The 27,772-nt window shown below is 40.7% G+C and overlaps 1 protein-coding gene across 3 annotated transcripts in view; it reads left to right on the plus strand.

Moving 5' to 3' along the window:
- Positions 1–27,772, plus strand: part of COL7A1 (collagen type VII alpha 1 chain) — a 152,750-nt gene that overhangs the window by 101,285 nt on the left and 23,693 nt on the right. For all 3 annotated transcript variants that reach the window (XM_081938128.1, XM_081938129.1, XM_081938130.1), the window contains exons 77-104: positions 148–183; positions 1,722–1,766; positions 3,048–3,122; positions 3,836–3,880; positions 5,560–5,622; positions 5,821–5,865; positions 8,113–8,148; positions 11,130–11,165; positions 11,766–11,810; positions 13,643–13,675; positions 15,167–15,229; positions 15,314–15,349; positions 15,483–15,563; positions 18,463–18,531; positions 20,723–20,758; positions 21,541–21,582; positions 21,682–21,726; positions 21,858–21,902; positions 22,356–22,391; positions 22,766–22,825; positions 23,496–23,621; positions 24,158–24,229; positions 24,384–24,419; positions 24,754–24,813; positions 25,845–25,889; positions 25,972–26,007; positions 26,562–26,597; positions 27,162–27,218. In XM_081938128.1, coding sequence (XP_081794254.1) covers positions 148–183; positions 1,722–1,766; positions 3,048–3,122; positions 3,836–3,880; positions 5,560–5,622; positions 5,821–5,865; positions 8,113–8,148; positions 11,130–11,165; positions 11,766–11,810; positions 13,643–13,675; positions 15,167–15,229; positions 15,314–15,349; positions 15,483–15,563; positions 18,463–18,531; positions 20,723–20,758; positions 21,541–21,582; positions 21,682–21,726; positions 21,858–21,902; positions 22,356–22,391; positions 22,766–22,825; positions 23,496–23,621; positions 24,158–24,229; positions 24,384–24,419; positions 24,754–24,813; positions 25,845–25,889; positions 25,972–26,007; positions 26,562–26,597; positions 27,162–27,218 — 1,440 coding nt within the window. The remainder of the gene's footprint in view (positions 1–147; positions 184–1,721; positions 1,767–3,047; positions 3,123–3,835; positions 3,881–5,559; positions 5,623–5,820; positions 5,866–8,112; positions 8,149–11,129; positions 11,166–11,765; positions 11,811–13,642; positions 13,676–15,166; positions 15,230–15,313; positions 15,350–15,482; positions 15,564–18,462; positions 18,532–20,722; positions 20,759–21,540; positions 21,583–21,681; positions 21,727–21,857; positions 21,903–22,355; positions 22,392–22,765; positions 22,826–23,495; positions 23,622–24,157; positions 24,230–24,383; positions 24,420–24,753; positions 24,814–25,844; positions 25,890–25,971; positions 26,008–26,561; positions 26,598–27,161; positions 27,219–27,772) is intronic.

Genomic DNA, 27,772 nt, shown 5'->3' on the forward strand with positions numbered 1-27,772 from the left:
CCTAGAAAGTTGCATGATTTCCCCCCCCCCAAAAAAAAACAAACTCACTTTACATTTCTAAGCTTAAACTGAGATTAGAGAATGTCAGAAGTCGTGCAACTATATTGATTGTTTATCTCCTTTTAAAATGTTATTTTTGTATTTCAGGGTGACAGGGGTGAGCAAGGTGCAAAAGGAGAACAGGTGAGTAGGAATAAAAAGTCCTTTTGGAGTAGAAATAAAACTCTGCTCCTTGTGACTTTATAGACCTATGTGATTGTTTTGGCAATGGTATTAAATTGGTTTGCCATTGTGTTCTTCTATAATATTTTTAGATTCTCCTATCAAGTTCATAGTAGGAGATTTTGAGATGCCAGGGATGCGCTGTACTTCGCTATTTCCTGGGATTGCACTGACAGGGCCATCTTCTGCCTTTATGGACAATCTACCCATCCCATCCAAAGATATGAATGCCGGGCTGCATAGCAGGTCACCCTGGCTCAATAGAAAGCCCCTGTCCTATGCAGAAATGACAATTTGAGAGTACGTTATAAGTACTTCTCGGACCTGTCACAGTTACCAGCCTTATAGCCAATTCCAGCAGCTGGAATTAAAGTTCTAGAATCGCATACACATAGCCAGGAGAATACCTATATCAACCTACCAAAGTTCCCCATTTGCTGGAAGCAGTTTTGCACCTTATTCCTACTCTATGCTCTTGACTTAGACTGAATTACTGCAGCTCAGAGTTAATATATAGAATATCATTTTCTGTGTTTCATTCCTGAGCAATGCTTCACTTCTCCCCTTTCATCTTCAGAAGAACTCTATGAGTAAATGCACACACAATGATCTCCTGTCCGTTGCTATCAATATTGGCAGCTCCATGTGCAAGAGCATGCATGATGTTTGCCTGGCTCTTTGTGCTGCCAACTTGGTACATACCTTCATTTACTTATTCTTGAACCTTCATCGCTGGTTGTTGCATCCTTCATGTTACCTGCAACTAAACCATGAACTACCATAGTGGTCTCTAGTGGTCTCTTTAGCTATGCAACCTTAAACTTTCTTGGAAAATTTAAATGGAACAATGTAAAAAACTTTGGAACATTCTATTCCTGTTCTAGATTATGTTCATTCCAGTGTTCCAGTTCTAGGTGGAGGCAGATCCATTAAAAGTTCATATGATACCAATATTTTTTTAAATGCTTGCATGTGAACAATCAGTGGGAGAAGGAATCACATGTGTGTATGTAGATCTGTTATGTGTCTGCTCTGTGTTACCCTCCAATTAGTTTTCACATGATTTGCACACAGGTGTTTATAGTTAGATTTCAAGTAATCACAGTCCCCTACATATGTATACCCACACACACAGCATGTGTGTGTGTGTGTCCAAATCATAAATTCACATTTATAGCCTTCTCAAAGCAATGTTTCTTTGAGGAACTTGGAAACTGTGAAACCCCTTCTACCATTGCTTTTCTAATCTAAAATCCATTGACCTAGAAATCACTTGTCTTGCATCTTCTCTCTTGTGTTTTAAGGTGTCTAGATTCTGTTATAGATTTTTTTTGTAAGTAAACTGCAGTTAGTCTGAAAAAGAACTCATGATCTCTGATCTTTTCTCTTTAAAGTCAACATAGAAGGTTTGTAGCTGCAACCCATAGAGAGACAAAAGAGAAGTGACCTCTTGAAATGGTGCATTTTGTTGACTTTTACCTGGTATTTCTTGTCCACAGGGTAGAGATGGCCCATCGGGTCCTCCAGGCCCACCAGGACCCAAGGTCTGTTGGATTTAAAATAACACTCTGGCTACCAAATTACAAAATATTAAGAAGTTAATTTTTTGATCTTTAAGAAGAAGACTACATGACCTACTATATTTTCCAATCCTTATATTTTATAATTCTATGGAAGGAAACTGGTGGACATTTGAGGTATATCTGTCATGAAGAGAGCAAGGAACCATAAGACAGCTATTCTTTTGTGTTTCTTTCCCCTGGAAAGAATGGATGGCTTTACGACATCACCATGAATTGAGCTCAGCTTGAAGTATATTTTACTTTACCCTAATAAGCATTTTCCTAAACCGATAAAATCCATACAAAAATTGCTGTTTTGCAAGCCATTCAGTTGTCAACATGAAACAGAGAAAAGAGGGGCTCAGTGTGATGTCTCTGTTTGTATTTCATGACATACTGAACACTGCCTATCTTGGAATTAATGGCTAAGTCTAGGGGTTGTGCCCATTTTAGTTAAGGAGGGTATTTGTGGAATAATAATTCCAAGCTTCATATGACACTAATATGAGCAATCTTTTTTTTTAATTATCCAATAAATTATTATTATCCTGTCAATGAAAATTTCAGCTTCAACCACAACAGCACACAAGCACACAATAGATACAAACTTATGGTAAACCGCTCCAAACTTCATTGCAGAAAATACCACTTCGGTAACAGAGAGGTCAATGCCTGGAATGCACTACCTGACTCTGTGGTTTCTTCCCCAAACCCCCAATACCTTAACCTTAGATTGCCTACTGTCAACCTCATCCCATTCCTAAGAGGTCTTTAAGGTGCATGCATAAGCGCACCAGCGTGCCTACCATCCCTGTCCTAATATTCCCTTGTATTCATTTCATGTATACATAATCATGTTTATACTTATATTTGTTATCTAATTCATGCTTGATGAAATAAATAATAAATAAATAAAAATAAATCCATGGGATTGAACTAGAATTTGGGTTGTTGCCTAGGAAAATTGATAGGTTCATCAAGCACATGTATCTTTCAATATTTATTGCTTAAATCTGAACAATCCCAACTTCAGTTATTGTATATGTACAGTATGTGAAAGCCCTTGGTATATGATAATCATGCACTTTCTGGGAGAGAGTTGAAATGTCATTAAATCTGAAAGGTTCTATAGCTGTGTTGAAAATGTTACTTTTGTTGATAATATTATGGGCCCAAACAGGAATCTATAGAAGTTTGTATGAGAGAGAGGCAGAGGCTGTCAGACAGATTGATGACAAGACTGACATATTTATGTACTTTCAGGTAGATTCGACAGTAGAAGGGAGCCTCTCTGGATTGCCTGGGGAACGTGGACCTATAGGACTCAAGGGAAGCAAGGTTAGTGAATGCCCCTTTGTTATTTTTTTCAATCAAATTATCTTCCTATATAGTGTGCATTTTGATTGGGAAGCATCATTTGTTTAGTCTATAGGATTACAATAGAAGGATTCAACATTTCTGTGATCTTGCAATTATATATCACCTTCTAGAATATATTTGCTGGTTTTTTAAAAAAATGTATATATAAGAGCAGTGGTAACACAGTGGTTAGAATGCAGTATTGCATGCTCATTCAGCTCACTTCTAGGAGTTCGATCCTGACCGGCTCAAGATTGACTCAGCCTTCCATCCTTCCGAGGTCGATCAAATGAGGACCCAGATTGTTGGGGCAATATGCTGACTCTTAGGGAGGGCTGTAAAGCACCATAAGCAGCATATAAGTCTAAGCGCTATTGCTATTGCTATATAAACCATATTCACTAATTAACTGCCTGACTAGTTTGACCTTAACATTTGATGGTTTATGTTTATAGTTGAGAAAAAAGCAGGAGTTGTATTTTTAACAAGAGATATTCTTCTCTCTTCTGTGAGCAGAAACTCTTTTGATCTTGAAGTGAGGACTACAAATGTAAATGGTTTATTAACATGGTGTCCGCTGGGAGTCTGTTGATGATTGTTTTGAAAGCATTTTTCCCATCCTTTTTTTTTTTAGTAAAGCCCTTGTAATTTAAGGCTTGGAGGTAATCATTCCCTTTTTTATTCTTGCACAGGGAGAACCAGGAGAAGATGGTGTAAAGGGCTCCAGAGGCGATAAGGTCTGAATGTAGTAAGTTTCTCATCTCTGCACTTCTCCAGCTGTCCTTGTGTCTGTTCTGTGCCTCCACTTGCGAGAGGGAACTCTTCTTTCCTGCAAGTGTTTGACTTGCTTTAATATTATTTTGTCTCTGTCTCTTTCATTGTCTTAATGAATAATTCAGCAGCCCCAAGGGGTCTTTTATTCACAAAGGTGAATAAAAAAGAACACATGTGCTGTGGCTCAGAAGTTCAGCCTATTTGAAACCCAAATAGCTTGCTTCCACCGGATTTCAGCCAGGGTGTTATGGGGCAGGTATGGAAAGGCTGGTGCAACTTGTCTCTTTCTCTTTTTCTTCTCCCCATGGCCTGTTCACCAAGCCACCTACCAATCTTCCCAGTGCTTTCCTTTCCCTGTTCCCAGTTAACCATTGCTACGTATCACTGCCCTTGAATGAATTGCGCTATATCTGACTAACCTGCCTAACCTCTCCACTATCTCATGCAATGATTTGCACAGCTCTAATTTTTCACCATCAGAGCAATGGTGCAGTGAGTAAGAGTGAGATAGCTTTGTCCACCAAGATTACTTATCTCCTTTGATTGTATTACCATTTCTATTAGTGACCATGAGGGTTTTTTTGCAAGAATCTTTTGCCATTGGTTTACATTATGGTTTCTTTTGGAGCTGAGACTGAAATTTGGGGGGGGGGGGGTGTCTTTATAATTATAGCCCAACTTTCTGTAATCAGACTAGAAACTATGTATTGACTGCATTTCTGTCTGAAACATTTAAAATGCTATAAAATGGTTATGTCAAGATATTGATGAAGGAGTCAAGGAAGAGTTAGGTAATCTTTTTGTGGCAAAACCCACAGGAAGAGGGACAATGATATTGTTCACAATCACTTATTAAATTTGATGGTTGTTAACGGTATTGTTTACTTGTTGCTTGTATGTCTTCCAGATTCACAATTGCTTAAGTTGGGGAACCATAAACATTTCATAAATAAATAATCACATCATGAAAGTGGCCTCCTTTTATTTTATTTTTAAATTATATTGGGTTTTTATTTTATTCTTTATGCTATTTTGCATTTAAGAAACACTAAGGAAGAAATTATAGTACAGGATGATATACTAATATTGAACCTAACTATGTAGTTAAAGCATCAAATTCATTGCCTTCAATAAAACCTAGGATACTTATCTTTTTCAGACTTGCTTCCAAGGAGTATACAGGAGATCTCAGCCTTTCAGTGGCCTTTATAGAAGGCAAAGGAGAAAGGCAGAGCTCTCCTGGTCTTGGCAGGCTTTCTACTTTTGTTGATCTGAGCCAGGGGTGTCAAATATGCAGGCATCATCAAAAAGAGGACAAAAAGGAACACACATTTCCATAGAAAGCTTTGCATAAATGCAAAGTTACAAATAATTACTGGGGGAAATAGAAATACATTTCAATAGAACAGGAATACTTGGAGCAAAGGGGGGGTGTCAAAGTGGTGGCTCGTGGGCCAATTGTGTCACATGCACGCCACACCCACTCCAGCTCCGCAAATGGGAAAAACAACATGAAATGTCATGTGACAGCAACATGCGCGGCAAGTTTGACACCCGTGATCTTGGCTTGTGTGATATGGGGAGTTGACACCGTAGAGCTGCCAATTTTCCTTTTGTGATGTCATGCCATCTTGGGTTGCAGGGTGAAGATGGTCAAAAAGGGGAGAGAGGAGATGCTGGTGAAAAGGGCAGGGATGGCACTCCAGTGAGTATCAACGATGGATCATTATCAAAATGATGACAGCTGTTGCATCAAAAACAATTCCGATGTCAGAATTTATTCTGGTTTTTAACAGTGAATGCCTTACTTTCAGAATGGGCCCGTTCTATTACCATGTATAGTTATTATTGCATTACACCACTGTGGCTTTGATGGCTGCTACTTATTCTCCTTCTTCTGCAGGGACTTCCAGGAGAGAGGGGCCTTCCTGGGTCAGAAGGGAAAGCGGTAAGTATAAAAGGTTCAGCATTGGCAGAGAAAATCCTATGATACAGGGGAAAAAAGAGAGGCAGGAGAAGACAGCAAAAGAAAAGAAGTATTGTTGTAATTCTATATGAGAGAATATGACAGGGAGCTCAGTGAGACCCACAAGTCCCAAAGAAATATATGCTTCCTATATCCCACAAGGCAACAGTATTTAATGGAGGAGACCTGGCGCACACCCACTCTGTTGAAAGGTCCTGAGTGAGCAGACACAACTGGAGACAAGTTGCCTCTCCATGAAGAACATTTTATTTATTGGAACTACTATGTCTTAGAAACACTGAGAAGCCAGCAGGGGTGGGTTGCTCCCGGCATTACTGCCGATTCAGCACGCAAATATTTTTGCACGTGCGCGCTCCCTTAGCTCACACGCATGCCAAACATGTGCTCTGCGCACGTGCACATTTGCACCTTAAAAGGTCTGTGCATATGCACAATGTTAGAAAAGCAAAAAAAAATTTAAATTTTTGCCATGAAGATTGTTCTGCGCATGCGCAGAACAGAAAATCAAGATGGCACTGCCACTGATAGGACTGATTCAGGGGGATGGCAGGCCGAGTTACTACCTACTTGACTGAACCTGTCCGAACCGGTAGGAACTCACCTCTGGAAGCCAGGATACATTTTCTTTATGAACCGCGTTTGAAACTAGTTTTCATATGTTTCCTAATAATAATTAGTTTTAAGTGTAAATTGGGTTGACTTATCAAATCATTTCTAGATCTCTTCCTGCTAAACTCTTGCATAATTGGATTTGATGTATTGTTTGCTTTCCAGTGCCTTGGTAGACCATATTCAGCTTAGGCCTCAACAGAAGGGTTTTGCTTACTCTTTGTCACTTATAATTATGGTTGTTTCTTACATGTGCCCAGTACACCTATAAACAGACATGTGAGTCATTGTTCAAAATATACAGAAATAGTCAAGCATTTGAACAAGAGATATGAATATATTGGAATCAATCAACTATTTTGTGATGAGATTTTTCTTTCTTTTGTATGACTGTTTTTTAGCCAGTTTGGTCTAGTGCAGTGTTTTTCAACCTTGGCAACTTGAAGATGTCTGGACTTCAACTCCCAGAATTCCCTAGCCAGCGAATGCTGGCTGGGGAATTCTGGGAGTTGAAGTCCAGACATCTTCAAGTTGCCAAGGTTGAAAAACACTGGTCTAGTGGTTAAGACTAAAAACCAGGAGGCCAAAAAACCAGGAGCTCAAGTCCCACTTTAACTATGAACACTAGCTTGGTGACTTCGGGCCAGTCATTCTCTCAACCCAACCCACATCACAAGATTGTTGTGATGGGGAAAAAAATTAGAGAAGGAATTTGCATTGGATAGGTTCACCACCTTGAGTTATTTGTAAAAATAATAAAGGCATGATATACAGTAGATCAGGGGTGTCCAAACTTGGGAACTTTAAGACTTGTGGACTTCATCTCCCAGAATTCCCCAGCCAGCATGGTTGGCTGGGGAATTCTGGGAGTTGAAGTCCACAAGTCTTAAAGTTCCCAAGTTTGGACGCCCCTGCAGTAGATAGATAGATAGATAGATAGATAGATAGATAGATAGATAGATAGATAGATGATAGATAGATAGATAGATAGATAGATAGATAGATAGATAGATAGATAGATAGATAGATAGATAGATAGATAGATAGATGGATAGATGGATGGACAGACAGACAAACAGACAAAATTATATTAAATTAAATTATAGGCTTCTTAAATCATAGAATGAAAATGTTAGGCTTACTATCAGAATATTGGAATTAGGAGTTCATCAATTTGTTGCAGGTATCAGAATCAGCTTAAAATCCTTCCATTCAAGAACCACTTTTGGTTTCCATCATTTTAGAGATGGGGGAGAAGGGGTAGTAAAATGAATGGTGGTTATTAAACAAATAAAAATCGGAAAATACTGAACTTGTGCAGAACATCCAGATATTTGCAGGTGTCTCAGTTGCCAACAGATGTGCCAGGTTGCTCTGAAGCACCTTGTTGTACTATTGTTGGTGCCTCCTCATCTTAGACATACATTTTTCTGGGGTCCTGTTGCTAACAGCTTCCTCCAGAAGATGCTGGGGGACACAGCAATGAGAAGACCCCCCCTAAGAAAGTTCTTTCAGATGACGACAGTCCATCATGCTTCCTTGTGGTTGTATTTTACATAGCTGGTTCATGTGTCTGTATATGTTCTTGCCTCCATCTAGGGCTTACAGGGTATTAGAGGGGCCCCCGGCCCAGCTGTAAGTAACTTTTATACCTAAGCTGCAGCAGCCCTGGGTCCTTGACTGTGGTTGGCTTTTTCTGCCCGCTCGCTTTCTTTTTAGCGCAGAATGAACTGCTCTGCCTTGCCGTTTTGTGAGGCCATCCAAAGCTTGCTTCAGAGATTGCTCTGGTCTCTCTAACTCTTTGGGTCTTTGCCTTGGATCTTTGCAGGGCTTGCCAGGTTTCCCTGGAGTTCTGGGCAGACCGGTAGGTGTTCCTTTCCCCTTTCCCTCTCCTGTATCTCACGCACATCCCCCCCTTGCATGTGGCACAATGAGTCTTCTTACTAATCATGGGGGTGGGAGGACGAGGTTGCATTGCAGGGCTAATTAGCACGGTCAGCTTTGCTAAAGGAAGAGAGAGACCCTGGCATGGGGACCAAACCTAGATTCAACAGGGGGACACAAAGCAAACCACTTATGTTCTTTTTTTCATTTGCCAAATGCAAGATGTAATAATGAAGCTTGTAATATTTTTAAATCAGTTTGTGAAAGGCATGACTGTCTAGTATCAATGGTAATAAAAAATTATGAATTGCACACTAGCGTTTAATAATAGCAATAATGCAGCGTAATATATACCGTATTTATCGGCGTATAACATGCACTTTTTTCCCCGAAAAATAGGGGGCAAATGATGTATGCGTGTTATACGCCGATATAATGTTAAGAAGCCATGTTTTTACAGTATTAACAAGTACCGTATACACCAGGCATGTCCAAAGTCCGGTCCGTGGGCCATTTGCGGCCCGGGGGCGGTTTAATACGGCCCTTTAACAGCCCTCCCTGCTCTATGTAAATGCGGCCCGCCCACGGCAAGCAGAAGACCTTTCAAATTTCTCTCCCACCACCTCTTTTTCGCGCGCGTGCTCACACTTCGCCTCCTTCAAGCTCCGTGCTCGCTGGAGGAAAAGGGGAGGGGGGGTATTTCCGAGTTCCGAAAGCAGAAGACCTTTCAAATTTCTCTCCCACCACCTCTTTTTCGCGCGCGCGCTCACACTTCACCTCCTTCAAGCTCCGTGCTCGCTGGAGGAAAAGGGGAGGGGGGGTATTTCCAAGTTCCGAAAGCAGAAGACCTTTCAAATTTCTCTCCCACCACCTCTTTTTCACACGCGCGCACAGACAGGAAAAGCAGACAAGCAGGAGAGAGAAGAAAGAAGGCAGGAAGGCAGAAGGAAGGGAAGGATGGAACTGGAAGGGAGGCAGGAAGGAAGGGAAGGAGGGGAGGAGGGAGTAAGGATAGACAAGCAAGAGGGAAAGAGGAAAGAAAGCAGGAGGGCAGAAGGGAGGTGGAAGGAAGGAAAGAAAAGCAGACACGCTGGAGGGAAAGAGGAAAGGCAAGCAGGCAGGAAGGAGGCAGAAGGAAGGAGGGAAGGATGGAACTGGAAGGGAGGCAGGGAAGGAGGGAGGGAGAAAGGAAGGATAGGAGGATAGGGAAAGAGGAAAGAAGGCAGGCAGGCAGAAGGGAGGGAGGTGCAAGGAAGGAAGGAAGCATAGATAAGCAGGAGGGAAAGAAGGCAGGCAGGCAGGAGGAAAGAGGAAGGAGGGAACTGGAAGGGAGGCAGGAAGGAAGGGAAGGAGGAAGGGAGGGTGGAAGATAGTAGCAGTGAAAGCAGCAGTGTTCATTGCGATTTTGAAGATAGCAGTGAAGATGAAGAGTTTCTTGGTTTCCCAGATAGCGATTTCTGAGTAAACTTTTGTAAAAACAGAATATCCAAGTTTCTTTGTTAAAACAGTTGCTTTTACTGTCCTTTTACATTATTTACCTTATAAGTGGTAATAATATTAATAAAAAAAAGTTCTGAGCTACCCTTATTTTGCTTCAAAGTTCTTTATTTGAAATTTAAATTTTTTTCCTGAAATTTCCCTCTTAAAATGAAGGTGCGTGTTATACGCCTGTGCGTGTTATACGCCGATAAATACGGTATGTGTGTACATTTATTTCACAATATTTTAGCATTGGCATATATAATTTTAGAATTTAAAATTGAAGGACTATAGAGCAACCAGGAAATGGCAATCACATATTGACCCAATGTTTCAACTAGCTGCCTCCATTATCCTATTGTATCCAGAAAACTGACATTTGGATAGTACAGCTATGCAAAAGTATTGATGTAATGTATGCAAATCATTGTGACATATATGTATGTACCATAATTTCCCACACTATAGTCACTATGTGTAAAAAAAAAGATAGATGTCACAGCAAAAATGAGTTGATAAAAATGACTCTGAACTTGCTCTTAATGGGGAGTTCACCAGAACAAGATGTATGGAGGCTCAAATAATTAATTATTCCAGATCTGTTATCAGCTATTATTAGAAGCTGACATTGTCTGTAACAATTATGTAAGAGTTCCGATGGATGCTCTAATTAAAACATGAGTCTCGAGCCAAGCTTCAAAAGATATCCAGTTATTTATTAAGAGCAATATGTCCATACGTATCCAAGTGAACCCAACTCTGACCCCATGTAATTTACGACCCAATTATGACACTGTTTCCCCCACCCCACCCCACCCTCCAGGGTGTGTCATAAATCACATTCTCCAATGGAGCACTTTTGCGGGCTGTAGAGGTCACACCCCTTCAGCTGCTGCGGGTAACCTGGGAGACAGCCTTGAGAAAGATATGTGTAGAATGTGCTTCTGTTTGCGGTTGCTGTGCTGCGTCATCAGTTCTCCATCCCCCTTGCCTAAAGCAACTCGAGAACAGGCCAGGGATACTTTGCGAGTTGACAAATTAGACTTTAATAGTCAATACTATTTAAAATTCTAGAATAAGCAACATTTGGTTTTTCAGTGATCCGGATTGTATGGAATGGGTAAAGATCTCATTTGAAGTCAAGTATTTTGACAAATCTATTTTATGGTCCTTCAGTTCTAAAAAAAAAAAAGCTAACTCAGATGTGAATCAGTACCACATCTACCACTGAGAATGTCTTTTCATTTCAACAGGGAAATCAAGGGGATCCTGGATCACCAGGCCCTCCTGTAAGTAAACCTGGTTCTTTTCTTTTAAAAATATTACACCACAGTATCACCTAGTTGAGTACATATAAGAAAGTTTATAGAAAAATTAGTCTCTCAGTGTACTGGATAATCTTATAAGACTTTGGAATAGGCTCTTAATAGCAGATAGCAAACCCAGTTGGCCAAGGACAGAATGGCATGTATTTTATGGATGATTTCTAATGTAAGTTGTCTTTGCAATTCTACGCCAGTCTTGTCATTTTCTCAGAGTTGTTGGGCTAATTTATCAATGGAGAAACAATGGAGAAAAGTTCTCTTCTTATCACTAAAGATTCACTGAATTCACAACATGGATTGTTTGGTTTAAGGTTCATTAGTAACTGAGGTTTTGAGTTATTGTTCAGGTCAGTAAATAGACAGTTTTGATTGAAGTTCATTTATATAGAAATATATATGTCTTAGGGTGGTGGGACATTTTTTTTTATGAAAGCAACCTTATATTTTCAGAAAATGCCAGCAACACAGTAAAGACAAGTTAGAATGCCATATGCAATATTTGAATTAACTCAGTCATACTTGTGCTTTGACTACTAGAAATAATTGTCTTTTGTTTTCCTTCAGGGTCCTATCGGCCCACCTGGTACTCAAGGCACACCTGGAATAAAGGTATGTGATCTGATTTGATTGCTGGCTATGGAATTCTGGAAGTTGAAGTGAACCGGTTGTTAAACCGGTAGGATCCCATCTCTGCTTATAACCCTCAACTTTGCTTCAGGATCTTTGTCCTGACGAACTCTGGAACCAAATCTTTAGCAGCCAGAGCTACTTAGAATCCATTTTGGGTCACCAGTCACTGTCCATTACTTTTTTCTTTAATCTCTCTCTTCTTGCCTCCCAACTTGTCAGCTCTTCTTTCCTGTGAGGATATTTCTGTGATAAAATTGTGTTCTTCTCTCGCTATATCATCTAAAACACTCATATATATGTATGTAAGTTCATGCCACATAGTTGATAACAGTGGTGGGATTCAAATAATTTAACAACCAGTTCTCTGCCGTAATGACCAGCTGGGTAGACATGGCTCAGTGTTCATGTGATTGGGTGGGCGTGGCCAACTCAACATCACTCACGTTGATGGGTACTTCGCCCTAGCTGTTACAATGTAATGAAGGTTAACCGGAGAGGCAGTTTCTGTAACCAGGACAATAAAGATTAGGCTAGAAACAACAGCAGAATGTTTCCTTCCTGCCTCCCTTACAAGATTAGCCCTGTAAAGTGGAAAAAACAAAAAGAGATTTCTTCTAACAACCGGTTCTCCAAATTGCTTAGAAAGTTAACAACCGATTCTCCAGAATAGGTGTGAACTGGCTGAATCCCACAACTGGTTGATAATCTTTAGTTGCTGCATATAACTTTAGTATTCTGAAAATAGAATAGTTCTGTTTTTTTGTTTGGAGGAGCCTATCTTTGGGATCACCAGATATGATCAATGTTCCCTCTAAGCTGCGCGCCTGCGCGGCCACGCACATAACAAGAAAACACAGCGCAGAAGTATCAAACTGCGCAGTGTTTTTTAAATGTGACTGAAAATATCCCCCCTCCCTCCCTTTTCTCTCTGCACCAAACTCTCTCCTCCATCTGGTGATTGGTGAACTCAAGGAAGACTCTGCCCAGAAACTGATGACGCTGCAGAAGGGAGAATTTCCATTGGTCCTATGGGGCTTCGTCGGTCCCTGGGAAAGCGTGATTCGCTGGTTGTAGCCTGCGTTTCTCTGAAGCCCCGTTCTGGACTGGGCAGTCTTTCTGCGATCCCTTCACTTTGGGGAGTGGGAAGCAGTGTGGAATTGGACTGCCTGAGCCAAAGGGGTCCACAGGATCTTGAGACTTGATTTTTGAGCAGTACCAATCCTTTCCACTCTTTCCTTTCCCTTTCTGTCCTTCTTCTATCTTCCTTTCCTTTCCTTTTTCCTTTCCTTTCTCTTTTCCTTTCATTTGTCCTTTCCTTTCCTTTTTCCATTCCTTCTTTTCAATTTCCTTTCCTTTATCTTTTCCTTTCCTTTATCTTTTCCTTTCCTTTTCCTTTCCTTCTTTTCCATTTCTTTTCCTTTTTCCTTTCCTTTTCTTCTTTCCCATTTCCTTTCCCTCCCCTTCCTTTCCTTCTTTCCTTCCTGGGGGTCTGAGGGAGAGGGAGGGGACCCCCCTCCCCAACATCTGCTCTGATGGCAATTATGGCTAAAAGAAAATTCAGGTGCTCAGGCATGAAAATATGCTGCTCAAACACTATACTTTTCCGCACACACTGAAAAAAAATTAGAGGGAATATTACATATGATACCCTATGAACAACATGGTTTCTAAAATTTAGCACAGAACTTCTAATGTTATGGTATGTGATTTACCTGCATTATCTTCGGTAGACGTTGAAACATTAAGAACACAGTTTTCTCTCAAATACAAGTAATAAGATGAAAGTTTCAATTTTTATTTGTTATTTACAGGGAGATGTAGGAGAACCTGGGTCAAGCACACGAGTAAGTATCTTTTTAGCTTTCCCAAACACACATTGTAGTAACTCAAAAACATTGTGACCTACTGCTATTTCAAGGATTTTTTCATAGTAAAAAAAAAATCTACAGATAGTCCTCAACTTATTACCACAATTAGGACAGGAACTTCAGCAATTAAGCAAAGCAGTTGTTAAGTGAGACATTACATAACTGCTTCACTCAACAAGCACAATCCCTGGACCCCCAATTACACTCATTAAGTTCAGCGTTAAGGACTCTGGGGTGCCTCAGAAAAAGCGGGGAAGACCCTGTGGGTCTCCACTCAAGAGCTGAAGAGCCTCCCTGCTGAAATCAAAGCAGGATTTTCAACCCTCAAATGTACTTGCACCCAGCCTGCACTAGGTCTTCACAGACCTGCCCCATCCCCTGAGGCAACCTGTGCTCTTTTCTCTACTGTGCTTTTTCTGTGCTCCGGAGCTGAAAATCCTCCCTGCTGAAAGAGAGACTCACATGCAGTCTGCACTAGGCATCCCTGGGCCTCCCCTACCAGCCTAAGGCACTCCATGCTTCTTAGCATTGCCTCTTCACTTTGTGCTTGAATTTTGGCTCCCTCCCATCTCTAGGGGCTGGCTGAAAAAGCTGCCTGCCAAAGGATGTCAATTCCTCCATGTGTGGAAGAGAACTCTAGCAGGCTGCAGGAACTTCAGGATCTGAGCTCCATTTCTGCATTCCACCAATGTGTTCAGCTCCCCTTGCCAAGCAGCTCTCTCAGCCAATCCCAAGAGATGAGACAGGGTCTCTCAGCAGGCAACAGAAGCTTGCAACCCTTTCCTGCCCCATTGACTGGCAGGGAAGCTGGCATGGAAGAATGCAAAGGGTGATCACATCATTGTGAGGCGCTTGGTAATCTGTTGAACAGGTTACCACGCACTCAGATTGTGATCAACTGAGCAGAGGTTTTGCAACATTTTTTGATGGCCAGCACTCTTTCTGAGCCTTTATATTATTGGACCATCATGAGACAAATGATCATAAGTCGAGGATGTCACAGTTTGTTGCAGAAAAATCAAACCCAGAAAGCACACACAGTTAACTGATTCAGCTGGATTCATTAACTTCTTTATATACATAATAACAGATGAATAAATGTACAATACAGTAAATTCTTTCAACGTGGTAGAAGTTACAAGCAGGAGAGAACAGTTTCATTCAGAGTTCAGAGCAGAAAGACCAGTCTTGTTTCAGTTTCAATTCTCAGCCCAGACTCAAATCTGTTTAAGCTCCCATTGGCGGACTTAGTTGCTATGCCTATTCATTGGCTGACTTTGTTACCATGTCTCTCCCAGTCATGAATATTCTAACAAAGGACTACCTGAATAGATACATTTTGTGAGTTTCCCTTCTAACAATTGATATTTCCAACTTCTGGCAAAGGCTCAGGATGGAAAAGCCCTTCAATAGGTCTGATTGGATGCCTGTCGATAACTTTGATCAAAGTGATTTTTTTCCTTGTAGGGTATGCCAGGCCCTCCAGGAACTGTGGGATTCCCAGGACCACCAGGATCTTCTGGGCCTGTGGTAGGTTGCAAATATCCTGCTTTAGTTTGAGAGAACTATTAAATTCCTGAACTGATCTATGTTTCTTGTTGGGCTGCTTTCTAGGGTCCACAGGGCCCTCCAGGGTTACCAGGACAAGTGGTAAGTTGCTTCTGCTCCTTCTTCTTCTTAGTTGTTCAGTTTTCCATGGTTCATCATTTCGTACTTTGAATGAAATTACTGTTTCTTCTTAATAAATGCTTTAATGTTCATATGAACTGTAACTATTCACTAGGGTGAGCCAGGGAAACCAGGTGTACCAGGAAGAGATGGAGTGTCTGGAAAAGAAGGGGAGTCTGGACTGCCCGGGAAAATGGTATGTCTCTGTGCAGTGGCGTAGCGTGGGGGGTGCAGGGGGGGCCGGCTGCACCGGGCACAACATCTGGGGGGGCGCGCGCTCGCACTCGCAGCTCTGACGATGCCATAGGTCCCTTCTCCGATCCGGTTCAGGTTCTCGAACTCCTTGACGCTCCGGCATCTTCCCAGCTGGAAGGAGAGCTGGTGAGAAGGCCGTTTCTGCGGCTTGGGGGCGCGGGGGGGGTGAAGCAGCCGGTGTGTGTGTGTCGGGGTGGGCTGGGGGAGCAGCTCCTGCCTGGATGCAGCACCGGTGCCCAGCAGGTGAGCGCGGACTACACACCCCAGCCCGGGCTCTTGCTCTGCCATGCTCTTCCCTCCGCCGCCTCCCGCTTCCGCACAGGCCAGCTGGAAGGGGCGGGCCAAGAAAGCCTGCTGGGTCGCCCCTGCCCGGCCCCGCCTGCCAGCCAGGAGGGCTTGCTTCGTTCCTGGCCACAGACGCTCTTCTCCGAACAGGGGCGATGGGCACCTGGGCAGCCCTTGCCCGGTGCAATTGGAGGGAGGAGGCTCACCAGCCTCCCGGCCCCACAAGGGAGTCGGTCTATTCCTTCTTTCCTCAAAAGCAGGGACCTCCCCCCTTGCCTGGATCCAACTCCATGCCAAGAAGCCTCTTACTCACTTTAGGAAGTGAAGAAATTCTAAAAGTAGGGTTGCTGCACCTGAAATTATAGCCCCAATATTAATTGATCTGTGCAGGTACAGTTCTGTTCTTGACTTACTGCATTTTACAAACACAAATATTGGAAGAGAAGTTACAGCTCCCTCATTTACCTCTGGCTAAGCTTTGCCATTCTTCCTTCTCTTCCCCCACCTCCAAATGTGGCCATGAAGGTGGATTTCCATTTATGGGGGGTGGGGAGGAAATATAGCCCCCTAGGAAATATAAAAATGCTTCTTGCTCCTGACGGTCAAAAGAAGGCTGGGAGACCAAGAGGGAAGGCATGGGGGGGGGGGTGCTAAAAGCTGCATGGACCTCTCACATTCTGTTGGGAGAATTTCCTGGGTTCCAAGGAAAGAAAACACAAAAAAACAGTTGCTTGGAAAGAAGTTCCCTATTTTATTCGGGTCTAAAATTGTTCAAAGCTTGTTTCTAGGACAGCTGACAACAGACTGGCACATCAGCAAGGTTTATATACCTTTTTTAGCCTTTGGTGTGAGTGAAATACGAGTCCACTTAGCCGACCGTTATTGACCCTGCGCCCGCACGGCGTTCAGACGAGACTCCAAGGGCATATCTGGGATGTATCTGCACGCAACACTCCCCAGACACGCATCCGGGGTCTCGTCTGAATGCATGGCCGACCCGTATGTGCACAGGGTCAAGGCTACCGCCTCGAGCAGGGTCGCATCGGGGGTGCGGAAAGAGGGTGCGTGGCAGCTGGTCTGAGACCGGGTTGGAGTGTCCAGGGGACTTCCAAACCCGTCATCCGCAGCCAGCCAATAGCGCTGCCTGGCAGTGGCGTAGCGTGGGGGGTGCAGGGAGGGCTGGGCGCAACATCTTAGGGGGCGCAAATTACTTGCCTTGCCCTGGGTGCTGACAACCCACGCTACGCCACTGTCTCTGTGTGAAACTGCACAATTCAACTCCATGAATTTAAGCAGTTTGGAGGCCAACTCTATTAGATTAGGGTGGCTTTCAGAGTTAAAAGGTAATATTGAAGTGGGCAGTGAAAAATACAAATACAAAATGTATACAAATACATGCCCATCTGAAAAAAAGACAATTCCTCACACAAATGGCACTTAGACTTACATACCACTTCACAGTACTTTACAGCCCTCTCTAAGAAATTTACAGTCTCAGCATATTGCCCCCAACAATCTGGCTCCTCATTTTACCCACCTGGGAAGGATGGGAGGCTGAGTCAACCTTGAGCTGGTGAGGATAGAACCCCTGAGCCTGCAATACTGCATTCTAACCACTGCGCCATCGGGCACACCCATTCTTACCCAAGACCTGTGAAAAGAGCTAAGTTTTCAGAGATCTCTTTAACATCAGCAGGCTGGGAGCACGCAAATCTCGGGAGTGGGGATGTTATTCCAAACAGCAGGTATCCAGCAGAGAAGACAGCCCTCCTGGGTGTCAATATATTGCATTGCTTAAGGAAGCAAGACTACATTCACTCTGCCTGATCATGCAACATAGGTAGAAAATATTAGACATAAACAGTCTTGCAACTTGACTTTTAAAACACGAGTGACACTGAAGTCATATAGATGATCTCATATGTCACCCAGAGTCATGGGATACAGAGAAGGGTAGCATACACATTTAATTAATTAATAAATAAATAAATCTGAATATAGCGGGAAATGTCTCTAAACAAACATGTATAGGATTGTCAGATGTTACATATTTTCTATCCTGCTCTACAGAGCGGAGAGTTGGTCTCTGACAAAAAGCCACTTGAAGAGAAGTATTTGAAATGTGGATTTACAGACGGCTGTTATATATTGGGTTGGGTTGACAAAATCAGAAATAAGGAGGTCATAAGCTGCCTGGGAAAGCCAAGGAAAATCATCAAAACCATTAAAAAGCGAAAGTTAGAATATTTTGGACATGTGATGTGACACCTGGAAAAATATGGCATACTTCACTTAATCCTCCAAAGAAAGATTGAAGGCAAACAAGGTCCAGCCAGAAGAAGAACATCATGGCTTCAAAATCTAAAGTGTAGACAACACTGAACAGCACTTTTTCATTGATAAAAATAGTACCGCCAACATGATCGCCAACTTCCGATGATGGATATGGCACAAGAAGAAGAAGAATAGGATTGCATCACCAGTGTGGGATGCAGCAGCCTAGCATAATCTCTGCTTCTGTCCTCCTAAAAATATTTTTGTTAATTGTTTTGTAGGGTGTTCCAGGACCTTCAGGACCTGCTGGTCCTAAAGGGGAACCTGGAGATGCTGGGTCCCCAGGACAGGTGAGAGGCAACCTTTCCTTTCTTTATCTTCGATGGATAGCTTACATGTTTTCTTTTTGCTCCCTACTCTGTTTAGTAAGTTTTTAAAAATACATTTTGGCTTCAGTTTTAAATTATTTAAAAACCTGATTGCCTGTCAAAACAACACAGGTGGTTCTCTATTTATGACCATAGTTGGGCCCAAAAGGCAGCGGTTGAGTAGTACCCTATTTTGCAACCTTTTGGGCATATTTGTCCTCCCGCACACATCCCTACGACCAATCCGCTCTCACAGGGAGGGACTACTACTGGTGCCGTCCATTAGGCAGTGCCAGCGGGCGACGCCTAGGGGTAGGACCTTCTCTGTGATGGGCCCAACCCTCTGGAATGACCTCCCCCCCAACATTAGAACTACCACTGACTTCCGTTCCTTCCGTCAAAAATTAAAGACTCACCTGTTTCGATTAGCTGGCCTGGCACATTCTTAGTTTTTACCTCCCGGTGGATATATTTTAATGGGTAATTTTGGGTAATATTTTAACTCCTGGGTTATTAGAGCTTTTAATGTACTATATTTATTATTCTATATACAGTCTTGCAACCTCCTCCACCTACGTATTTAATTATTTAACTGTTTTATGTATGTATTTTATAACGCATTTTAGTGACTGTACACCGCCCCGAGTCCCTTTCGGGAGAGGGGGCGGTCTATAAATACGAATAATAAATAAATAAATAAATAAATAAATAAATAAATAAATAAATAAATAAGTGAATCACAACAATAGCAATAGCGCTTAGATTTATATACCGCTTCACACTGCTTTTACAGCCCTCTCTAAGCAGTTTACAGAGTCAGAATATTGCCCCCAACAATCTGGGTCCTCATGCAGAATCATGCAGTTATTAAGTGAACCGAGCTTCCCTCATTGACTTTGCTTATCAGAAGTTGTCTGGGAAGGTTACAAATTGTGATCACATAACCCCAGAACACTGCAGCCATCATAAATATACCATATTTTTCAGACTATAAGACCCACTTTCCCCCTTCCCCAAAAAGTGAGTGGAAATGTCTGTGTATCTTGTAGAGCAAATGTTGCTGAAGCTCCGCCCACCTGCCAGCCCCCACCCTTTGGCCTCTGCCTCTGAGCAATTTGCCTTCTTGCAGCAAACAGCCTGGTCAGCTTTAACATGAGCAGATGATTGGCGGTTGGATCTGCCTCCCAGAATACCACCAATCAGCTGTTCCAGTCTGCATATATCGTCACCGCCCATCGGCGCTGCCACGTATTGCCACACACCCCATTTCAGCCTCCGCATGTCTCATTTTCCGCCCATTCCAGGGGCCTGGAATGGATTGAAAATTGTACATGTGGAGGCCTAAAATGGGGTATGCAGAGGCTGAAAATGGGGCACATGGAGGCAGGGATAGATGGTGGCACTGATGGGCAGCGCCGGCGCCAATGGGCAACGCCAATGCCCACAGCCTGGAACAGCTGATTGGTGGTATTCCGATCATATATAACTATCTTAAGGCTCAGGAGGAAAGAATATATAGTGTGTGGAAACTGACAACACATTATCAAAACAAATCTCTGAAACAATCATGAGATTCTTTGTTCTTTTCCATCATTTGTCAGGAGGTTATACAAACTAAGAAAGGTACTGGATAATGTTCCAGGTTTTTCACATTGACAAAATATGTTTTTTCAATAAATAAATAACCTGGAAGCCTTTTTTAATGGTGAATGTTGAAATTTATTTAGGGATAAATATGATTCAAATAGTTTCTAGACTGGAAGAGATATATGTTTCTTTATTTCCAGTGATTGACATTCTTTAGGAGAGATTATAGAACCATTACATTTTGTGAACAACTATATGGAATGTATTTTTTGTTAACAGTAAAATTTTCATCCTTTGTTTTTTGGACCGTTGTTTGAAGTATGGAAGACATGATAGGATCTTGGGATTTCTTTTTCATTATTATGTTGCTATTTGTTTCATCATTAATATAATGATAGGTTTAAAAGGACAGTACTTTATTATTAATTGCAGAAGAAAGCAGATCATCCTTCTTTTTTTATTGTCTCAAACTATTTAGCTTTTCTTAGCTATATATCTAATTTCTGCATTCATTTTTTAGAATAAAACTAAATGTTTTGATATCATGTATTCCTGTTAATCTTTCTTCTTATTCTGATTATTATAGAGTATAGCGGGGTCTCCTGGAGTAAAAGGTGAAAAGGTAAGCTAAAATCCACGTAAATAAATACAGAAAATTAATATATTATTTGGGGCATAAGAACTTACAAAAAATCAATTAAATATTATTTAGCAAAAATTAGCTCTTGATATATATATTAATTTTGTTAAAGATTATAATTATAATAGTACAAACTGAAAAAAAGATAGATGAATATAAAAGAAGAGAAAGTGCAGAAAAGAAAAGAAAAAATAATATATTAGAGAAAAAAAAGAAATGCATAAAAAAGTGATTTCTCACTTTCATCACAAGTATAAACAATTTTAGTAACTTATCACCTCTTAAAATATAACAAATACTGTATTCTTCCCATTTTCCATCTATTATCTATAAACAACTTCATAAAGTCTCATCATTTCAGTCCTGATGTCAACAAAATCATTTCAGTTCTGATGTCAGCAAAAGTCCTGGAAGGCTTAACAAACAAACATATCTATTTTAATCTTGATCAAATAAATCACAGTGTCAGCTCCACTTTTTGAAGCTGTCTTCATTCTGCCATTTCTTCTTCCAGAAGCCCCCAAACAGTAGCCCTTGAATGAAAATTTGATTGTATGATGTAGGAAAATGTTGCTAATATGTCTTATTTGAGCTTGCTTTTGACATGTTTCCCTAGAAAGAACTTATATTCTATGAATATCTGGCAAATAACTGAATTCTGTTAAATAAAGAGGTGGATTTTGTACACTTTCTAGAAAAGTAAGATAAAGCCCATATGAATGGACATTAATATGTTGACAAATTATCTTCATGGTCTGTTTTAGGGTGAACCAGGCGTTTTTGATGAGGAATTTCTGGAGAAGCCAGTAAGTTGGCTTTTCTTGTTCTTTTCCATGCTTATTTTCCCCATTTCCAGGCAACTAGTTCCCAAAGCAAGTATTGAGGTTGATCTTTCTTCTTTGCAGGGTCTCAAGGGTGATCGAGGCATACCAGGTCCTCGTGGAGAGAAAGTAAGAAAACAGTTTTCCAGACAAGAACCTAAATGTTCATTCTCCAGCATCTGTTAGCTTCACAGAAATATTTGTCTTTAATTCATTCTCAATGTTGACCTATCTAGATTATGTCTATATTTTTATAATAGGGTAATCTTGGAAGTTCGGGGGTACCTGGAGATCCTGGAGAAGATGTAAGTAGTTTGAAATATACAATATAATAATTGTATGGTTGCAGAATCTACAATGACTTAGTAGAAATATAATACCCCAAGCAGGTTTTGGTCAGATGAAAAGACTCAGTTGTGAAGAGTTATGATATAAAAATGAATAATATTTTATTTGGTCAAATACACTAAAATACGCCTAATATTAAATCCCTGCCTCAAGAGTTTTTTTAAATTTCAAAATAGAAGCTAGACTGAGACAACTTATTCCCAACACTTGAATAACTTCTTGTGTTCAAGGGTTTTTACATATTAAAATTTGATCTCAAAGACTTCTAATAGACTGTTTTCTCATGAGATAGGTTGGCTATTTGTCTTCTTTTTTGTTCTGATTTTGAAAGTCTTCATGTGCCTTCTTCTATCTTTACGTTATTATCAACCATGGAACAATAATCTATTATTGTTTCTGAATTTTAATAGGGAGCCAAAGGATCACCTGGGATCAAAGGAGAAAAGGTATATGGTGATTCTCATGTATTTTGTTCCTGATTCTATAGAATATGTGTGTTTTAAAAAGATTAAATAATACACAAGATATTAGAGTGCATGTTTTAGTCCTTAGTTCCAGCATTCTGAGAAATTATCAAATCACATCATTCAAAGTATCTATTAGTGGATAGATCACAGCATAGAGAAGAATGCCTACAAAAGAGCACTGGGGAATCGCTGTGTTTGTTCAGAAGTATGTCATGAACTGTTGTGTTTTAGGAAGAACTATGGGAGTTCTCAGGGAGTACAGTCTGTGATAAATGCTCCATCACCATGGTTTATTCACATAATTCACGTAACTATGCATTACATTACTATTTTTCATTCACTGTATCATTTAGGGTTCAGTTGGAATTGGCATCCAGGGACCTCCTGGACAGGATGGACCTCAAGGGTTAAAGGTAATTTATTGTTCTATGCTACTGTTCCAGAATAACTCCATTCTTTTCCTCCCCTTATTTCATGACACACTTCTAACTTCTTATTTCATGATATACTTCTAAGGACTTCTCACTTCTAACTTTTTCAGTACTGTTGTTGGTGGACAGCTCCTGCCAAATTAAACTGGTGATTCTATACAGTAGGACAGTGGTCTACTTCATCACAGACCTCCTTTAAATATCTTTTGTGGCCATGGACCACCAAGACTTAACTCAAGATTTAGATCATAACATTTCTTCAAGCCTTCACGGTCCCCCTGTGATAACATTGTGGGCCCCCAGAGGTCCATGGACCACAGGTTGAGAACCACTGCAGTAAGAGAATCCTGAGAATAATTTCTTAAAACATACAACAATAGATTGGAGATTTAATTTCTCAGATTAACCTTTTTAAAAAAATGTTTCATTTTTGCACTCTATGTCCTATATATCATTTTTCACTTGGAGTTTCGGTCAAGTCAAGAAACATTTTAAAGTCACTGAATAAAATTTGGAAATGCTCAGAATGGGGAAATACACCCATGCATTTGTAATTCTTTCTTCTCAGATAATTGAGGAACAACAACAACAAAAAGAAACGTGGCTTCTTAGCTTACCTATTCTGATGCCTAACACCATGTTTTATTTTCAGGGAGATCCTGGTTTACCTGGTCCACCAGGCCCACCTGGTTCACGCGGTGCAGTTGGAACACCTGGCCAGTCTGGTCTGAGAGGAGAAAATGGAATGACTGGCCAACCTGGACCTCCAGGAGAGAGGGTAAGGTTGATAATTGCTGTTGTTATCCAATCCCTTAGCTGAAACCCACATTGAATTAGTATTCCATCACTGATCATTCCCCTTTTTATCACCCTTTGTATTGCCCTCTTGTTCTGGATTTCTCCATAATGGTGATTAGTCTTTAGATTTGTTCTTTGTCTGAGCACTCAACCTATGTCTAAAGACAAATGTCACATTATTTATAACTAATCCACTGGGTTTTATGCAGATGGGAAATCCTGGGTCCTTGGGCTAAATCCTGACCTCTTTTCTTCCAATCTTCATCCCCACCCTGACCTCAACTTTAAAGTTGAAGAAACTGACTGTGTATAACTGATCGAAAGATAATGCCTGATGTAAATGCTTTTTCTTCCATAATGTACATTTATACCTTCATATTTAAGTATGGACCACCCATGTGTAACTCTACTTACAGAACTGGAATGCAGACTCCAGTATATTTCATTATACATCATGAACAAGGCTTTTCCAGTCTGGACTTAAGCCTTTGGGTTGACAGATATTTTCCTTATTAGGGTTTGATTGGCTTCCCAGGGAGAGATGGTACTGCAGGGTCACCAGGACCTCCAGGACCTCCAGGATCACCAGTAAGTAATCACCAGGTGGTTGGAAAGTGGTTTAGAGTCTGTATAGTCTGAATCAGATCCTCTGTGTTGCATTGCTGCATGTACATGTTCTTTGCTGTCTAAAATATTAATCTATTTTTTTTTATTCCCTTCTCTCATGATCGCTTTATTGTAGGGAACGTCAGGCACTCCAGGAGTAAAGGGTGACAAGGTAATCTCATTTGTTTCTCCAAGATAGCTTATTCTAATTTTTGCTCATTCTACAATCATTTCTTGGATTCACTATTAATAAATGAAGTTTTAACTTCAAAATATAAAGAGATTAAAGGAATTATAAGGAGCCTCTACTATATAGTACAACTATTATTTCTAGAGAGCTATATCTTTTTTCCTTTCCTTTCCCTTTTCTTTTTCCTTTTTTTTCCCTTTCCTTTCAACTTTCAGTTTTGATAAAGCTTATGTGCCTAAAAATAATTCAAGACAGATGCTGGAAATAGCAACAGAATTCACTGATAGGCTTTCCTTTGTCACATTATGCTTTTTAGGGAGACATAGGTATTGGACAACCAGGACCTAGAGGAGAACGAGGAGACCCAGGAACTCGGGTAGGTATTTTACACTGACTCTAGAACTATCTTAACATCATTATCCAGACATAGTAACACTGTAGGGCAGTGATGGCTTACCTTTTCCGGACTGAGTGCCCAAACCCCCAAAATGCAATGTGCCTCCCCCGCGCATGCATCCCATGCATGCGCAGCAGAGAACTGAGGACCAGCTGGTTGGCAGGAGGTGCGCGCACATGCACAGCAGAGCTGAACTGGGGCGATAGCTCACATGCCATCAGAGAGGACGCTGTGTGCCACCTCTGGCATGTTTGCCATAGGTTCGCCATCACAGCTGTAGTGTATGGGTGTGTAAAATATTTTGCTTTGAATTGTTTTAATGCAAAACTTCATAAAACTCCTCATTTCAAAATTAAATTTATTCGCGTGCAAGATAGCCTTTTTTTTCCCGAGATTGCGATTGAGATGGAGTATTCCAAAATTCACACAATTTTCAGCTCTAAAAATTTCTTAAGTTTTCGAAGGCAACCCATTTCTCACTCAAAAGAAAAGTTTCAAACTAGAAGAAGAGAAACTTTGACAAATCAAAGCCTGAACGTTTGAAACATAATGTGTTGTATGCTCCTATGCTGGAATTCTAACCATTTTTGAACAACCACAAAAGATGAGTGCACAGAACTAACTGTGCTAGATTTTGCATGGTCTGAAGCAAAAAATATTTAGTAGTACTGTAAGATTTGGGTTTTTTCTCCTATTAAGGCAAAGGATAGACATCTAATTTTTGTAAACTAAGATTGATTAGAGATTCTACTACCCAATATTACTTTTGGCAAATTATATTATTAAAATATTCAGAAACCATTCTTTATAAAAGCATTTCTCCATTCAGAAAAAGACTGTGAAGTTTCAAATGTTGGAATAAAATATAAATGTTAGTGTGGCCCTTTCGGATTTATCAGCTGGCTGAGTTTTATGGGAAATTGTCAGCTTTGGCTTGATGTACAGTTTTCCGCTTCCCTGCCCCTGTTATTTTTTTGTTCTATGTCAATGTTTTATTTCTCTTTCCTCAGGGTGAAAATGGGCATCCAGGTCTGGAAGGAGATCGAGGGCCTGCTGTAAATATCTCATTCAATCTTCTTTCCTCTGTTTGTTTAGTCTCAAGCATAAGCATTTTGCTTAATTCTATTTTGTCTTTAGGGCCCTCCTGGAAACAGAGGGGAGAGAGGTGACAAAGTAAGTAACAATGGGGGGGGGGGACAGTTGTTAGGAGGAATCTTCCTGCTCTGTCCTATTTCCGACAGTGAAAAATAAAATCATTTTATTAATATAGTTTTTAGCTTTGGAATGAGTAAAGAAAAGTAACTAAACATCTGGCATTTCCTGTTGCCAAGCACCCGTTATGCTGCAAATCTGAATTCTGTCAAAACACCTTTGGGATAGACAAGGAACCAGCCTGTAAAATATACATAATTACAGTGTCCCCTTTCCCTTACATTGCTTATCTAGTCCTCATAATGAATTGGTGCCTTTATAAGCAAGCACCCAGGCCACAGTGAAATCAGATGAGTTTTCAAAATATCGCTACCAAAGTCTGACTCTGTAGATTCCTGGAAGCAAGGGCTTATTATCTTACTTTCTGCTGTAAAGTGCCATGCGTTATAATTATTAGCCTTAATATTATCCATCTATACTGTATATTTATAATTGAGCTGATCTAAGAGCGCTAGATCATTGACAATAATAAATTATGTAAATCAATGTATAATTATACTTTTTTTCCCTCTTAGGGCGACATTGGGGTTATGGGGCTGAAGGGAGACAAAGTAAGTATCCCAGTTTTGGAAACATTAAGTTGTATTAGCTGGTAATACCTAGGCAGTTCCAAAATAAACTTGCTTGGCAAGCCTTAGAAAATACATGAATGAACGAATAAACTCTTCAAAGCAAGCCAGCATCAATACCAGCATGACAAAGTTATAATTCATCTGGTGCACATTATCCTAACTTTGAAAAAAAAAGATGTAAGAAATCTCCCAAATTCCTTCTTTTACCAAATTGCATTATTTGAAGGAAGAAGGCATTCAAACTCAATCACACACAGATTTTGCAGGCAAAAGTTACAAGGTTGAGTCCTAGGTCTCTCCAGGTAGGAACAACAGAAATTACGATATAAATCTCTGATCATTTCTTAGCTGTGAGATAATTGATTACTTTTCTCGGAATTGGTTTATGGGTTGGTTTTTGCCATGTTTCAAATAAAATGTTTTTATTATGGAACAGTTGATGTTTGCATTACAGAAAAATTGCATTAGTTCAGAGCAGAAATGGAAACTGAACAATTGGGAGTATTTAGATCCTTCTTGATTGTTATATTTTCTCAATCATAGGGAGATACTGTCATTGTGGAAGGCCCAGCAGGTCTCCGAGGGAACAAAGGAGAACCAGTAAGTAATATGACACACAAAAACTCTTAATTTCTGTTGTAGTTAAATTGCATCACTCTTTTGTTTTTAAATCTCTTTTTATATACTTCAATCCAGGTGCTCTTTTATAATAGCGCTTCTACTTTGTTTTTGATTCTCTTGCCAATTATTTTTTTCCTTCCATTCAATTGTGTCTCATTCTGCCTGGACAAGTCCTTGCAGTTTTCTTGGCAAGCTTTTCCTAACGTGCTTTGCCATTGCAGTGGTGGGATTCAATTTTTTTTACTACCAGTTCTGTGGGCGTGGCTTAGTGGGTGTGGCTTGGTGGGCATGGCAGGGGAAGGATACTGTAAAATCCCCATTTCCTCCCCACTCCAGGGGATGGTTACTGCAAAACCTCAATTTCCTCCCTATCAGCTGGGACTCGGGAGGCAGAGAATAGATGGGGGCGGGGCCAGTCAGAGGTGGTATTTACCAGTTCTCCGAATCACTCAAAATTTCTGCCACTGGTTCTCCAGAACTGGTCAGAACCTGCTGAATACCACCGCTGCATTGCTTTTTTTTTTTTTTTTTTT

Source organism: Natrix helvetica, assembly GCF_964273705.1.
Source record: "Natrix helvetica genome assembly, chromosome: 1".
NCBI classification, from domain to species: Eukaryota; Metazoa; Chordata; class Lepidosauria; order Squamata; family Natricidae; genus Natrix; species Natrix helvetica.